The sequence below is a fragment of the Magallana gigas genome, chromosome 9 (genome assembly GCF_963853765.1).
Source record: "Magallana gigas chromosome 9, xbMagGiga1.1, whole genome shotgun sequence".
NCBI classification, from domain to species: domain Eukaryota; kingdom Metazoa; phylum Mollusca; class Bivalvia; order Ostreida; family Ostreidae; genus Magallana; species Magallana gigas.
Window position 1 is genome coordinate 40321874 of NC_088861.1, and position 16229 is coordinate 40338102.

General features: G+C 33.1%; 1 protein-coding gene and 1 long non-coding RNA gene across 2 annotated transcripts; both read right to left on the reverse strand.

The window, feature by feature from the left end:
• Window positions 1-6747: 6747 nt before the first annotated feature.
• LOC136271809 (uncharacterized) lies at window positions 6748-11161 on the reverse strand. Its single transcript, XR_010709803.1, has 2 exons — window positions 8868-11161; window positions 6748-7960 (listed from the first exon to the last, which is right to left on the reverse strand). It is a non-coding gene; the product is annotated as an uncharacterized lncRNA (long non-coding RNA).
• Window positions 11162-12137: 976 nt separating this feature from the next.
• Window positions 12138-16047, reverse strand: LOC105321257 (proline-rich transmembrane protein 1). Its single transcript, XM_034477688.2, has 4 exons — window positions 15888-16047; window positions 14230-14405; window positions 13334-13468; window positions 12138-12737 (listed from the first exon to the last, which is right to left on the reverse strand). The coding sequence occupies exons 1-4, from the start codon at window positions 15910-15912 to the stop codon at window positions 12579-12581; spliced, it is 495 nt and encodes a 164-aa protein (XP_034333579.2). The 5' UTR covers window positions 15913-16047; the 3' UTR covers window positions 12138-12578.
• Window positions 16048-16229: the final 182 nt, after the last annotated feature.

Sequence of the window (16229 nt, forward strand, 5' to 3'; positions counted from 1 at the left end):
CATATGTTTTCTCTGGAAATTTAAACAATGTGACCGTCACGTTATACATGTAAGCGTTAAGTGTGTTTTGTTAAAGTGTTCTCTTATTATTTACACTCAGTCTGCAGGTTGCTGAAACGTAAATATAAATGTCGTGCGCGGATCCAGAAAAAAAAATCATCGGGGAAGGAGAGGGAGCAAGAAAAAAATTTGTTTGCCGAGAGAGTCTTTAGATCTGCGCATGGGATTATATTTATCCCCAGTATGTGTTTCTTTATTTCGTTTAAGTCATTTATAGAGTTTAAAAACAACAGAAAGGGGTGCGAACGGTAGCATTGTCAAGCTGCTTAAATAAAAATTGTCCAATTAAAATTATTCTTTAAAAAAAATGTAAGCATTTTTTAATATTTTCATTAAATATATAAAAAAATTGGTCAAACAAAGAGAGAGATATAATATGTGTTTTGGGTTAAAATAGCTCATTTCCTTATAGAAACTAGCGAAAACGGAATTTTTCTTTAAAAACACCTTCAACACCCCCCCCCCCCCCCTCATAAAACAAAAAATCCTTTTGATGGGTTTTATATGTGATTTAGCATATTCATACCAAAGGGTTTGTTGTTTCATCGCGGAGGGCATATGTCTACAGTCCAAGATACATTCCAAAAACAATTAAGTTTTGTTAAGATTCAAAATAAAAGAGAACAATTTTGAATCAAGATGAAAAATAACTTTAAAATATAACGTTAACTTGCCATGGATTTTTCTGACATATATATCAAATTATCTATATTTGGGGAATCACTTACGTCAATTTTTTAATGTTGCAAGTTGTATTTCATCAAGATGTTGATGGCTTGTTACATTGTATCTGATTCAGCTGCAATACACATATCGACTCAAATGAAGCTGTGCACGTCAATTGGCTTTGCTACTTTCTGTTTTGGACTTCATTGTTTGTGTATGCATACGATGATCTCTTTATCGACACTAATTTTTAATTAGTATTAAGAAAATTAGGTCTGCTTTATGATATTTCTAAATTTTCTTATATATCAATATATTCATTTGAAACAAATACTAAAGTAAAATTTTATTATTAAAAATCTTATTTACATTATGTATTGTTTCCTCGCCTCCAAATCCGACATGAATAAAATAATACCCAATGCAACGGACACAATCACAAGAGCGCGCGCGCGACTTGACTGTTCTTTTGCCTCTACGTCGTTTCCATTCGCTGCTTCAGTGCTAGCTAAGGACAAACAAAAACAAAACACAATTATAACACAAAGACAATACAAATGTATAATCAATTTTTTAAAATAATTTGAAATAGCGCTTTAACAATATCATATAAAGCTTAGGTCGTGACTTTTACACTTATTATAATTAAGTTGGCATTTATTTAGTTTTTTCATTTTAAAACTTTGTTGAAGAAAAATAAAATATTTTTTACATACGCATACTAAATTAGTTTAAATTTTAAAAGTGATTAATTAGTTAAAGTTAAAAGTTTGTTGGTATAATTTTATTTGATATTTGTGATATACTTTATAGAATTAGAATATAAGAACCTTTGAAATTTAAGTAATTTAAACTTAATTGTTAATGCATTTATGCAATTGTATCCATATGATAACAAACAAAACTGGAATCAAATGATAATCCACATGTCAAGCAACCATTTTACGTTTTGAATTTTTGGTATACCGAGCCCAATGTTTTTTCTACACATTTTTTTTCAAACCAATTAAAAACATCGCGTCGGGCAATTTTCAGAGGGACGGGCGTGAAGAGAGTCTATAAAATAATTTTATGTGGCCTCACAAAAAATTATATTTTAAACATTAAGGATCAGAACTTTTCCCACCAGTGACCTTGACCTTACCAAAATGACTTTAAGATAAGGTCATGACACATCCTTAGGTCATAAGCAATCTTTGTGTGAAGTAAGAACTTCCATTGTATCTTCATAAGAAAGATATGGACCGGAGGTGAATCATGCACTTTTCCTGTCAATGACCTTGACCTTGTCAAAATGACTTGCATTAAGGCCATGACACACCCTCAGGTCATAAGCAATTTTTGTGTTGAGTAAGAATTTTCAATGTTTATCCATAAAAAGACATGGACCGGGCACGAATTTTGCTCAAACAGACAGACAGACGGACGGATAAGAAGATTCCTATATACCCCCAAAACTTCGTTTTTAATTATACCCCACGCAACGAAATTGCGATGGGTATAATGTTTAAACTGGTCCGTCAGTCAGTCAGTCAGTCCGCAAGTCCTGTTTTCTTTTGTTTATAATCATGACTTCTCTTAAAACCGCTGCATGGAATTTCGTGAAATTTTGTAGAGATTTTGGACACAATGTGTAGATCTGGATTATATCAAGAAATTTTAATTTAAAATTTTTTATGGGAATTTCGGTCTTTTATTTCGGTCCTTTTAGTTTGTTCCTATATTAAATATAGTAAAGAACAGTTTGTAACCCTAACTCCTCTTCAAATGCTGCATGGACTGTAGGAAAACTTTATAAGCATTTAGGACACACGGCGCAGATGTGCATATTACCCGAAAATTCTGATTCCAATTATCTAACTGGGGGTTTTCGGTCCTTTTGAGCTTAACATTTGTTAAGTTGTTTACGACAAGGATTTTTGCAAGTCATACCCTTTATCAAGTTATTTTGTGTATTTAACGCATATAAATATTCAGGCACGTAGCAACAAATTTTTTAAAATTTACATATAAAAATATGAATTATAACGGAGTTGCCCCCCCCCCCCCCACTTTTTTGGAAGTAAGATAAAAATTGCAAATTGAAGTTCCCCCCCCCCCTCCCCACGGATTAGGAATTTCATGATTTTGAGAGGAAAAACAAAATTTTGGGAGGGGAATTTTTTTTTTGGAAGTATAATTTATTCCCCCCCCCCCCCCCCCCCCCCCCGCACGGATTAGGATTTTGAAGATTTTTGGAAACTTTAAATTTCCTTTTTATTTTTTTTTGCTTGTCAAGATTTTTTGGATGGGTCTGCCACGTGCCTGATATTATTAGTTGTAAATGCGAATAATTTCCTTTCGGGTACCTTCTTGTACAAAGGTAGTACGTTTACTCTCTGAAGCCAAGAATAAGAAGTTACGTGTGCGAATAACTATATCAGCCCCTTTGTTATGAACGAAATTATCGAACGTTAAGTGTAATACAATGTGAACAATATGAGATTTGTACCCTGCTAGAGGCCATGATGGCAAGTAACCCCGTCGGACAGAAACAACAAAGACAAGAGAGGACAGCCGGAATCATCCAGTCTGTGGTCGGTGGGACACGTTCGACAACTAGAGGCACAAACGTAGGCTGCATAACATGCACAAAGATAGATGCAAACTTACTTATAATTCTTTGAAACGATATTTTAAATGGGCATGGTTACGATTTGGGTCAAATTCTATTTTTCTGTTTTTATTATACACAATGCTTTAGGAATGCATTTTCTATGATCATGTGAAATTTGAGAGTCAGTCGTGGAGCTACATGTACATGTATAAGCAAGATATAGGGCTCACAGTTCTTTGTCATGTAAACAAGGCTTGTGCCATGTGTTTGTTTACATATGTTCAATACATGTATACCTATTTAAAATCTTTTTAAAGTAATTTGTCTATTTTCTTATTCATTTTAAGCATAAAATACCGATCAGACCCAACCTAACAGAAAGTAAACCCCAACTAAACCCTGGGTTTACTTTCTGGATTTACTTTGGGTTTACAGGAGTAAACCCAGAGTGGTCACAGAGAGTAAACCCGGTCAAAAGAATACCCCTGAAAGCAGAGGCTGTGTATTAGGAATATAGAAGAGGCAGGAATTACAGGCAGTTGGGTGGTAAGATAGAAGACAGGTCTGTTTTACACTTCAATGCATAAATTTTAGCTCAATAGCAATTTCCAAGTAAACCGCGAGTAAACCCTGAAAGGACTTAAATTTTCAAAAAGTAAACCCAGAGTAAACCCAAAGTAAACCCCAAAAGTAAACCCAGGGTTTAGTTGGGGGTTTACTCTGGTGTTAGGTTGGGTCTGATCGGTGCTGTAATGTCATTCATATGATACAATGCTTAATACATGTTGTTGTGTTGAACCATATTTGGAAAGGGGGGGGGGGGGGGGTTGTCAGCATATTTTGTCTCCAAATTCTTTTTTAATTGTTTTCATAACATATCCTTACAAATTAAAGTAAAAATCCAACTACATGGCTACATGCAGATATTTACATGTAGATGAGCGGGCAGGGATTAAACGAATGATCTAGTATACATTTATGAGGCCTTAATTCTTTTTGTTTCAGTTGACTGGAAAAAACCCAAAGTTTTTATTTTATTTTAAACCAAGGCGTTGATATTTAGTGTGTCATATTTTTAAATTTTTGTTTTTTAGGTCAAATTTTAATATCATAATAATTTTTATCACTGTTTTAAAAAAGAATTTCCTATAAAAGCCTGTTTTGTGCAGTCGTTTCGCAGTTTTTTTGCGAAATGTCTTAATCTATAAAATATATATCTTATTAACCCATCAGGACAAAGTTTGGCGAAATTCAGAGTCGTGGTTTAGTTTATTGGAGCCTGTCCCATATAATCAAAATTAAAACTGTTTCTTGATTAACACCACCTGCTTGGTTGGTGCATATATGGAAAGTTAACAAGTAAACATACTTGGATGCTGAATCTGTACCACTAATTTCGTATTCTGAATGAGGATTAGGATTTGATGCAGGTTAAATTATATGGACCACAAGCCCCCAGATGGTGACATTGCAAAGTTTGTACGTATTTTTCCTTTTCTTATTATGTTGATTGACGATTTTATTTAATCAAATACATTGGATTCTTAATTTTGGTCAAAGGTTTCTAATAGATTATTTGTTTTTCTTTGAGATTGTAAATTTTTATGAAGGGGATGCAAGTTAAGGTAATTACTGCTTCTACCTTAACAAAATAAAACTAAGTATGTTAAGAACTAACTTCAGATTAAAGTTAATCAAGGTGAAGTATACATTTTAATCTTGCGACATATACATGTTACTACCAACATGTAAATATCAAGGCCTAAATGCCGATTAGGCTGAGAAATATATGACTCAAAAACAATAAATTTTAACTTAAAGTAAAAAAACACACACAAAAACAAACAAATAAAAACCACTCAAATCTTGTTTAAAAGCAGGTTCCTTCAAAAACCATGACTACTATACTGTTGATCGGCTTTTACTATAGGTTTACACTAAAGTCTGTCCAAAGTTATTGCTTCCATCAATATTTGATGATTTTTTAATAAAAATACACATACATGTGAAAGACATACAACTGTTATCGATAAAAGGGAATCTATCCAAGATATCTTCATTGAACAATTATCATTTTTCACTCATAAAATTTCACAGAAACGAAAACAATTTTCTTACGGAGATTTATAATGGGAAATATTTACATCTTTTCTCCATTCGGAAGTACTCGGGATACCTCGTGCAATTTTTTTAACGTTATCATCCGGGTTTATTAATGGCTGATGCAATTCAAAATCTCCGTAGACTTTCAATTTTGGGATGTGTATTGAAACCTGAAGCGGTAGAGGTGGCGTTTGAAAACAGATAATCTCGAAACTTTTCATATTAGTGGATGAACGTAGTTTGAGCACAAAGGTGTTTACTATTATTGAAATATCAAGCAAAAAGTGATGGAATCAAAAACTCGGGACAGAGTATAGTAACTACTGGTATGAATTCACAAGCAAAAGGGCTATAATCCAGAAAATAGATGTGCTTTATAGTCAAGAAAAAAACGCTGAATGCACTAATAAGCAGCATCATTTAAAAAAAACAAATAGCTTTGTGGGCTTACTGTATCATAAATCAATATAGCATTTTCAGTTGGATATTAAAATCATTCATATGAAACACCTTAGCGCTAGAGGCACCGATCCTTTATTAATACGGATTGCAATGCCATATTCGGTGACTCAAAATATTATATAAGGAAATTTTGGTAAAAATACCAAGAAAATGACAAATGTTGATTTTTGAAGTGGTTGGTTTTTCTAAATAATTCTATTAGTGATTTTTTACAAATTTTAATCCCTTACTTGTACATGTAAGCCCATAGCTCGTGACAAAGAGGAGTTTCAAAGGGTTTGAATGAAATAAAATCAATTATCTTGAGATTTGTGATTTTTTGCACAGTTGAAATGTTTTTATACAGATAAAAGGTTAACCTTAATCTTACAAATGTCAATATAAAAAAGAAGTTATAGAAAAATCTCCTATAAATGAACAGTGGTGATAAATAAATGACCACCTCGAATACATTATAGATTAGAAGCACAATCAAAATAATTCTAAGTATATACACATGTATTTACAAGAATTTATCTCATGTCGACCCACCGCCACTCTCCAAAGAAATAGGTTTCACAATAATTTGGCAAGTATAAAAAGTTTAATCTGTTTGTCAATTGTCCGAGGCTTGTCGCCTCACTCTTCTCCTAACTGTGTCTTCGGAGTTTGATATGAATGAGTGGATAAATTAATTGTGCGTAAATGATTTAGAGATTAAGTTCTGTCTTTTAGAACTATTACACACCTCACAGCCTACTCAATATTCAGGGTCATTAACCCTGGGGAGCATTCATTATTGTCCCAAAGAGAGACAACTCTTGAAAACGTGCATTGACTATAGTCCGTTTCTTAATCTTATTAAAATAAATAAATTGAGAAAAGTTTTCAAAGTATTTTAATTATAAATAATACATATAACAATGAGTAAAATGCATGAAAGAAGTACATTTAATTATCAAATATAGTAGGCTGGTACATGTACCTGGTGAATATTAAATGTATATTGCTTGTAGGTACATGTATAAATCTACACAGCTACATTCAATTAATACACTGTGTTATGTAAACTGAAAAAAAATTACACAGGTTGTAAGAGATCTTTTTTAAAATGAATTTTCTTAAAATGAAAAATAAATTAATGAAATTGCATATATCATTCTAAAAAAATCATAATACTAATAGACACGAAGTTCAACATAAATAAAGTGATACATTAGATGGATAGGATATAACGTACAGCAATTTAAGATTTAGATGTCATTTTTCATATGAAAGGTAATTAAAACTCGATACCATTTAAACAATGAAAAAGTTGCAGAAGGCCTATTTGTATCTAGTTGAATATAATGAAAATAAATTAATGACCTTGTATACATCATTTTAAGAAAAAAAAGTAATAAACATGCTGTTCAAGAAACTAAAGTGATATATTATAGGAATCAATAGGATATACTGTACAGCAATTTTAATTATATATTGGATTTGTTTCCAAACATTGGAATAAAGGGGAACAAACTTTTATATCTTATTTAGATTAAATAATATTCTTATAAAATATTAATATTTGTATTTCATGGCTAAAACTGAATATTTTTCTGTCAATTTCTTCTGTTCATGAACAAGACCTATACATTTATCAGACACTTTTATATACATTATGTCCATTTTCCATTGTAACTAAGTATTTTTGTTCTGTTTGTATACAAAAGAGTATATTAAATAAAACTTGTATAAAATAGTAAGGCTAAATTCCAATTTTAAAAAAATAGCTGTTTTCAAAAATGTTACATGTATATGAATATGTTATATAAAAACATATGTTAGATGGATGGGTAGGAAAAATACAAAATAAGTGCACTCGATAAAAAGTTTCTGGTATTCATTTTGTGAACACAATTCATCCAGTAACATTTAAAGTTATGCAACATAAATAAGAATGTTATGAATGATGTGCATAGAACAAATTCTTCTGTGGTTGGCTCCATAAATCTTGAAAAGATGGTGTAAGTTGGTAAAAAGGCAGAATAAGGTTCCATTTTAATCCTCATGCATTCCATTCAAGAAATATTCATTAATGTCATGGTCTGGAAACTAAAATAGAATAAACATAAAGTGTTAAGAGAATTACATGTTATTTTTGCAAACATTGTGCACTCATTAAATACTTACATGTGTATATTCAATGCAGTTATTTCAAGAATGTGCAATTACTAACAATGTAATCTTTTCTAATAGTGTACATACATGTATTACATCGTTTTGCCACTAATTTTAAACCCAGCTGACAGTTTCTTTTTGTTATATATACAGCGTCAAAAGATAGTTGCATCATGTGCATGAACTTTCAGTAATTTTAAAAGCCATAAAAACATTTCAGTACTACAAAACACTTTAAATTTGTCAAATGATTTTACAAATGAAATATGTACTAATATACCAGTAAGTCACATGAGATATATACTTTTTAAAGCAGTACAATGTATCACTTATAAATATGACAACATCAGGAAACCTGGCTCAATCAATTCTGCACACACTTGATAAATGTAATGAATGTGTAACTTCAATGGTGTAACTTCAAAGATATTTTAATTAGATATCCAGTGGACAGAAAGATATTAAATGTATTGAACAAAGATCAAAGTCATAAACACTTACGTAACACTTATGTAACATATGACTGTCTGTATGAGTTTCAACTATCAACATCATAAGAAATTCATGGGATTTCTGCAAATCCCATTTTTTCAGAGAGTGTAAAACACATCTCTTAAAGTTTATAATATTTTCAAACTCCTGGTATTCCTTTCAGAGGTTCCCACCCCTTTCAAATACAGATAATCAAGCAGATTTGCAACAAGATGCCCATATAAACCTTTCCGTTTTACACAAGACATTGTAGCTATTTAGATGACTTGCTTGGCTTTCAATCAGCTTAAACCAAATATATCTACATATGGTAGACAAGTTGTAAGTTTATTACATGACAAAGAAGTACCTTCTGGGCTTCAGCAGACTTGACTGGGTCATTAGCAATATGAAATTGACAATATTTTCTATATTCCTGATCTTCAGATCATCTGGAAGCCGCATGTAAATCTGTAGATAAGAAGAAAAAAAATACACTAGCTATCATTACACAGCTAAATGCTGTCATTATCAAAACAAAAGGGTGTGTCCTAGATTACACTTTTTTATGGGCACATGCAGTATCTGAGACATGGTCAGAACATTACCACGATAACAGCTATAACAACTCATTTAGTGGGAAATGACATATAACTATAAAATTTGTTATGGCTTTTCATACTTTCTCTCTCTCTCTCTCTCTCTCTCTCTCTCTCTCTCTCTCTCTCATACTCTCAATTGTATAATGTTATATTTACATAACAAATGCAGACCCTTGATTCATAAACACTGTCATCGTTAATAGATAAATAAGACATAAAGTCAACAGTTTGAATGAGATACAGATATCAAAACCACATGTACAGTGTACATTGTACGTGTCGAGGAAATTCTGTATGGAAATGACTGAAAGCATGATTGACAAAAACTCAATATTCTAGGAAAAACATACAATATTTTTTTAACGTATGCTGCGTAACAATATGTGTAAAAACTGACTATAATACACCTGCATACACATTTCATACTAAAACATGTCTTTCAAGTCACATTTCATAACGACCATTAATTATCGACAATTTTGTAACATGTGTACTAGACTTAAAGCATTGTAGGCTTTTAAAAGAGTTTTTGAGTAGTTTAACAATGTAAGTAAGTATGTTCTTACCGACGAATGACTACTCCTTAGCACGTTTTAGATTGTTGACAAACTCGAGGACTGCTGTTCAGACTGTTTCATGCTGAACAAAATTTAACGAGATAAGGCTAATCACCCCAAACTTTGACTTCACATTAATAAACAATTGTTCTGCAACTCTATATAATTTAAAAGCTTGCCAATATAAGAAACAAAAACTTTTACTTACTTTTCCCATTTAAACTCCTCTCTCGATTTTCACGAGTATAAGATTGGTCTCGTTAAAATCCCGAGATATACGAAGTTTTGACTTTCTCGGGTTTTTTAATTCTTTCGTGAATATAAAAACCAGAAAGGTTCCGATTATTCTTATAATGAGGTGTGTATTATCGTGTGTGCGATAAAAAATGCAATTAAAGGTTAGAGAGAGAGAGAGAGTGTTGTATTGAAAGTTTTTGGAAATTTTTATGTGGATTTGTGTCTAAAACATCCCCCAAGGTCTTCAAATTCATGTTTTGAAAAAAGGATATCCCCGGATCCGTGACTCATGCCCGACTCTAATGGCACATATTAACTCTTATCGTATAGTAGGCTTATTCACACATGTACATGGATAAAGATTGTTACGGAAGGTGCGCATTAGAAAAAAATCCCATAAGTTTCGAGAAAATCAATCGTCAAGTAAGTGCTAACGTAATATAAATATACGTAAACTTATACATGTCACTACAACTGTACTTTTTTAAATCGGTTTAGAGTCTTTCAAACTTCAAAGGGACCTTTTCTATATATGCACGCTTTGGAGGGTTTTTTATTGCTTACATGGAATCTGAAACAGTGGTAAGTTTCACAGAAATGTGAAGAATAGCAATCTTTAAAGAAAGTGTTATCGGAATATATATACGCTTTTACTTATGCATGTAGCTACCTTTCATCAGTTCTTATTTACATAAAAAAACTTAGCCTCACGGTATCAATCTGTATATGTACATAATGGTTTAGTTGAAATAAATAATGTAACTCTTAAATTGAGGGCATATTTCGGTGAAAAAAAGGTAAACAGACGATTGTCTAGCAATAGATCTAGATCTTAGAGTAATTTAAATTATTTATGATGATAGATTGCAACACTTTAACTTGTAAGCTGATGACGTCACACGTGATTACATTACCAAAACATTTGATATCAATTGTACTGAGATTGCTCATTCGTGGAACAATAAAATGACTTCTATACAGAGAAGACGAGGTTACTACCGTAAAATAACAGAACAGGTTTTAAAATTAATGTCGTCTATCAAAATAACTACAGCATCCGTAAAAACAATCCCAAAAATATATCAATAATAAGATTAACACACTCCCATAGAAATAGTCAGTTTCTTGGTATGCCTTATTTCTTTGCAGATATTTTTAAACATTTGTTGCCCTCATATTTCCCGTCATGCAATGCTGGCGGTTTCTTTCATTATTAATTTAAAAACTTCTTGCACAATCACTGGCGTCGGAAGCAAATTAAAAGTGTGTGTGTGTGTGGGGGGGGGGGGGGGGCTAGACTGATCCTCAGAAATATTGAGATTTAAAAACCTTATTCCCAAAATCATGAAAATCATAATCCGGGGGGGGGGGGGGGATGGAGGTAATCCTTTACTTCCAAAACAAAATTTTTTTTCGGCCATAACATTTCTCCTCAAATCATGAAAATCCTAATCCGGGGGGGGGGGGGGGGGGGGAGTATACCTATAGTTCTAATAAAAAAATCTTACCTACCAATTTTTTTTTTCAAAAATAACGAAATTCCTAATCCGGGGGGGGGGGGGGGGGGCTATAGTGTGCCTGCGAAAAAATGGGGGGGGGCTGAACCCTCTATTCTGCTATGTGCCTAATGATTAGGTCTAACTTAGCAAAAAAAGTTGGGGGGAGGGGGGGGGGGGGCTAGGGCTAGGCTCCCCCCGGTTCCGACGCCTATGACAATTATATTTTCTTATTATTAAAGTTGTTCACCGCTCGTAAAAACGTACCATTACACAGATACATGTACTTGGTATATGAACCCTTCGATTTCGTTACACCCGATTGCACACCTGAAACTTGTGGCCGATGTGTAGTATTCCTTTCGTGGTCTTTGGATTTTTATGCATTGAATTATTCTCTTATGTGCATAAAGTTATGTTTACAAATAATGCATTTACCAGATTGGGAAAGGTAAAACATTAAAAAGTTTAATTTACATGTATGCATTGACCACTTTATGTGTGTTAGTACGCTCCTGGTTTGAATAAATGCGTAAAATTTGATAATTTCATCGCGACCGAGTCACACGGCGAGGCAAGATGTACGTCGACACAGGTGATACCTCTACAACGAAATACTTTGAACTGTTTAGAGGTCGGTGGCTTATATAGGTGTTGTGGGGACTGAGAGCGGTGCTGAAAGAGAAAACTGGCGGGCAGTGCCTATTCACGAGCATTGTTCAGCTTTAATTATATAAAAAAAACCTAGTATCGTGAATTATTTTCTTTTATTAAAACATATCCATATCAAAATTAAAAACGTGAATGAGTATTGACAATAATGAGACATGATTTGTACAACATGTCCATGTAAAATTACACATGAACAATTAACTTGATCAATTCATGATTTAAATGTTCTACAACTGTACACACTGTCGGTAAATATAATGAGTATCATCCCATATAGAACATATATAACTTGTAATAAGAAAAAAAATTCTTTAAAGCAAACATGTTTGTGGTACATGTATCCATGTACATGAAATTATACACTTAAAAAGGAAATGTATCCATTAAATCATGTGCATAGGACACATTACTTTCTCTAGATTGAAAAAAAATGATATGCAATGCGATTTATGAAGTCAAAAGTCACTTTAAAATATAGAATTTACTGATTCATGCCAACCGGTTATTTTAAAATTCATTAACTGTATGCATATGATGAATAATAAATCACGCGTAAAACAACTGAGACCGTAATCACAATAATTCCTACTATGATGGAAACTATCACAAGTGTTCGTGCGCGACTTGACTGCGCAGTCGCTTCCACTACATCCCCACTGGCTGCTGCAGAATTAGCCTGTTAAAAATTTTTTAAAAAAACCGCACAATGAAGACAAATTAAAACAATTACACAAAAAACTGCAAAATATTTCGCAATATCGTTTCAAAAAACCATGCGATTTTGTAAAGTCATTTACACATAGATTAGTCGGTGCATGTAACTCGCCAAAGTTTTCTCAACACTTTTAAAATGAGTTTATCATTAACCCTAAAAACTGAACATAAAACACACAAAGGGAACTGTTAAATGGGATAAATCGAAATTCGCTCAAAACTGTTTGGTTGTAATGTCGGTTTAGACCAGCTGCTTTTAGAATAAGAATACGAACATATAAATGACCAGTAGCTGATCATAGTGTAGAATCGATGCTCGTAGAATTCCCAATTTCGTTACTCGATGAGTGAATTTTTCCTTGTTTGAGTAATAGGAAAAATTCAACCTTATCTAACAACTTGCACTTACGCAAATGACAAAAAACCCAACCAAATGTGCGCTTCCTATATGTAACTAGAATGGGGCCATTTCTTACAAGCTACAACAGAAATCAAATGTTGAATATTTGCTGCTGGTATGTACTATAACAATTAATTTGAACACTGTGCAATATTTACCCTGCTAGCGGCCATTATGGCAAATATCCCCGTCGGCCAAAAACAGCACAGACAAGTGAGGACAGCAGGAACCATCCAGTCCTTTGTAGGTGGGACGGGGTTCACAACAACAGGCACAGCCCCAGGCTGTGTAACCTTAAAACAGATGCTCTAGATATCAGTATAATGAAGTAAAAAAAATATAGTATTTATTGAAAGAAAGAAACGTGTATATGTCATATGACGTGAGAACTTCGGACGTTTCTTCATATTCCTTGCTCTTTTTCTGAATTATTGTGTTCATATCGATATTCCATATGATGTCTTTTTTGTATATTTTTATGCCCCTCTTCGAAGAAGGGAGGGCATATTGCTTTGCTGCTGTCTGTAGGTCGGTCGGTCGGTCCACCAACAGTTTCCGTTCATTTTCTTCGCAGAGGATGAACATATTGAAATGAAATTTGGTACATATAGGTTTATCATGATGATATCAAGGTCAAGTTCGATATTGGGTACGATCGAGCAATTTCCGACAGAGTTATGGCCCTTGGACGTAGAAAAATTCTATTTTTTTGCAGTTTCCGCTCATTTTCTTCGCAGAGGACGAACATATTGAAATGAAATTTGGTATACAGGTTGATCATGATAATATCCAGTTATTTGCAGTATCCGCTTATTTTCTTTCGAGAGGATTAACATATTTAAATTAATTTGGTATACAGGTTTATCATAATAATATCTAGGTCAAGTTCGATATTGGGTACGATCGAGCAATTTTCGACAGAGTTATGGCCCTTGAACTTAGAAAAATACTAGTTATTTGCAGTTTACGTTCATTTTCTTTGTGGATGTTTCCAAGGGAGGGGGGCATAAATGTTTCACAAACATCTCTTGTTTAAAATAAAATTTGATCATACCACTGATGTCATCACTTGGCCATCTGCGTTGTATTGCGGTTGATATTGGTTGCCTGGGTATGGAGCGCCACCTGGCGAGGGATACTGGCTACTTCCAGGATACTGATTATACTGGTTCCCGTATGTAAAGTTTGACTGGTCATTCGGGTATGTAACTTGGTTGTATGCAGGTGGTACTAAGACAATTAAACAAAAAGTCAAAACTTCATATAAATCATATAATTAATTTACAAAATAAAACAACTAAAATGAGGTGTATTTTTATAATGTAATGCACACATAAATCTAAACTGAAGCGATGATATTAACAAGTGAAAAGCTGTGAATGTGACAGCAAACCGGGTTTTTTTTTATGTGAACTGTATCCTAATCCATGTCAACCCGTATCCAGTGAAATGGAGAACCCTATATGCAACATTTTGCCAAAAAATAACTAAGTTCAAAAGAAAGTATTTTTTTCATAAATTATCAGAAATCAAAATCCTAGCAATATGCACACCTCTGATATAAGTACAACTGATCTGCAAAAGAACAATTTCCTATCTTGAAAACTGTAGGAGTAGTTATCCGTACAATGAGGGTACCCTATATGCAATATTTTGCAAAAAAATGACTAAGTTCAAAAGCTGGTATTTTTTCGTTTAATTATCGGAAATCAAAATCCTTGCAATATGCACACCTCTGATATATGTACAATTAATCTGCAAAAGAGCAACTTCCTATCTTGAAAACTATAGGAGAAGTTATCCGTACAATGAGGGTACCCTATATGCAATATTTTGCAAAAAAATGACTAAGTTCAAAAGCTGGTATTTTTTCGTTAAATAATTGGAAATCAAAATCCTAGCAATATGCACACCTCTGATATACGTACAATTGATCTGCAAAAGAGCAACTTCCTGTCTTGAGAACTGTAGGAAAAGTTATCCGTACAATGAGGGTACCCTATATGCAATATTTTGCCAAAAAAGACTAAGTTCAAAAGCTGGTATTTTTTCGATAAATTATTAGAAATCAAAACCCTAGCAATATGCACACCTCTGATATATGTACAATTGATCTGCAAAAGAACAACTTCCTATCTTGAAAACTGTAGGAGGAGTTATCCGTACAATGAGGGTACCCTTTTGGCAGCCGCCCGCCCGCCTGCCATTTTCACCATTTTAATAACCGGATTTTTCCGTTGGGAAACCCGGTTAAAAAGTAGATATGTTGGTAAATGCATAAAATGTTATTCTATCTATTACTATTTTGTTCCGTACGTACAGATGTCATGTCAACACATCATACTTCTTAAGATATAAATTATTACTGGAAATTTTCGATTTAATTTAATTTGTTGTGTCTTTATTTTTGTTGATTTTTTTAATATCCTTTAATATAAGCAAACAATCGGAAAACGGCCGTACATGTTATACAATTGATATTGAGAGAGAGAGAGAGAGAGAGAGAGAGAGAGAGAGAGAGAGAGAGAGAGAGAGAGAGAGAGAGAGAGAGAGAGATGGATGAGTCAAGGTTTAATTGATAGTCAAAATTAAAACTTATCATTTGAAACGAGTCATTTTTGAAAAACTACAAATACACTGCATATATTTTTTTTAATTAATGAGTAATATTAACATGTACTATACATTTAAAAATTAATTCAAATAACTCACGTCCTGACTTTTTCTCAGAAGACATCCTGATGTGTTCGATTGTTATGTTAAATATCCGATTGTGACCCCTATATCGGCTCTCAGTTTTGAGATAAAATTTTTACGGACCACAGATGAACAATAACTGGCGTGTTTAATTTCATCGTCTTTATTTATAAACACCACTATTTTGGCGTGTGCAAGTAGGAGGGGCGGTGATTTTCCATTGTGTGTTACGAGGATTGATCAATGGAATTTTAAAAACAAAATAAAATATGTAAATGTAACAGAAGTTACGTAATTGTTTACCCCTCCCAAAATTTAAAATATCATCTTTTATGTTTAGTTTATTTTAATTTTAAA

Coding starts and splice junctions, on each gene's coding strand:
- LOC105321257 (XM_034477688.2), bottom strand. CDS start 15,912: ATGTCTTCTGAGAAAAAGTCAGGAC. Junction 14,406..15,887: donor TTCTGAGAAAAAGTCAGGAC/GTGAGTTATTTG, acceptor TAATTGTCTTAG/TACCACCTGCATACAACCAA. Junction 12,738..13,333: donor CCATAATGGCCGCTAGCAGG/GTAAATATTGCA, acceptor AATTTTTAACAG/GCTAATTCTGCAGCAGCCAG.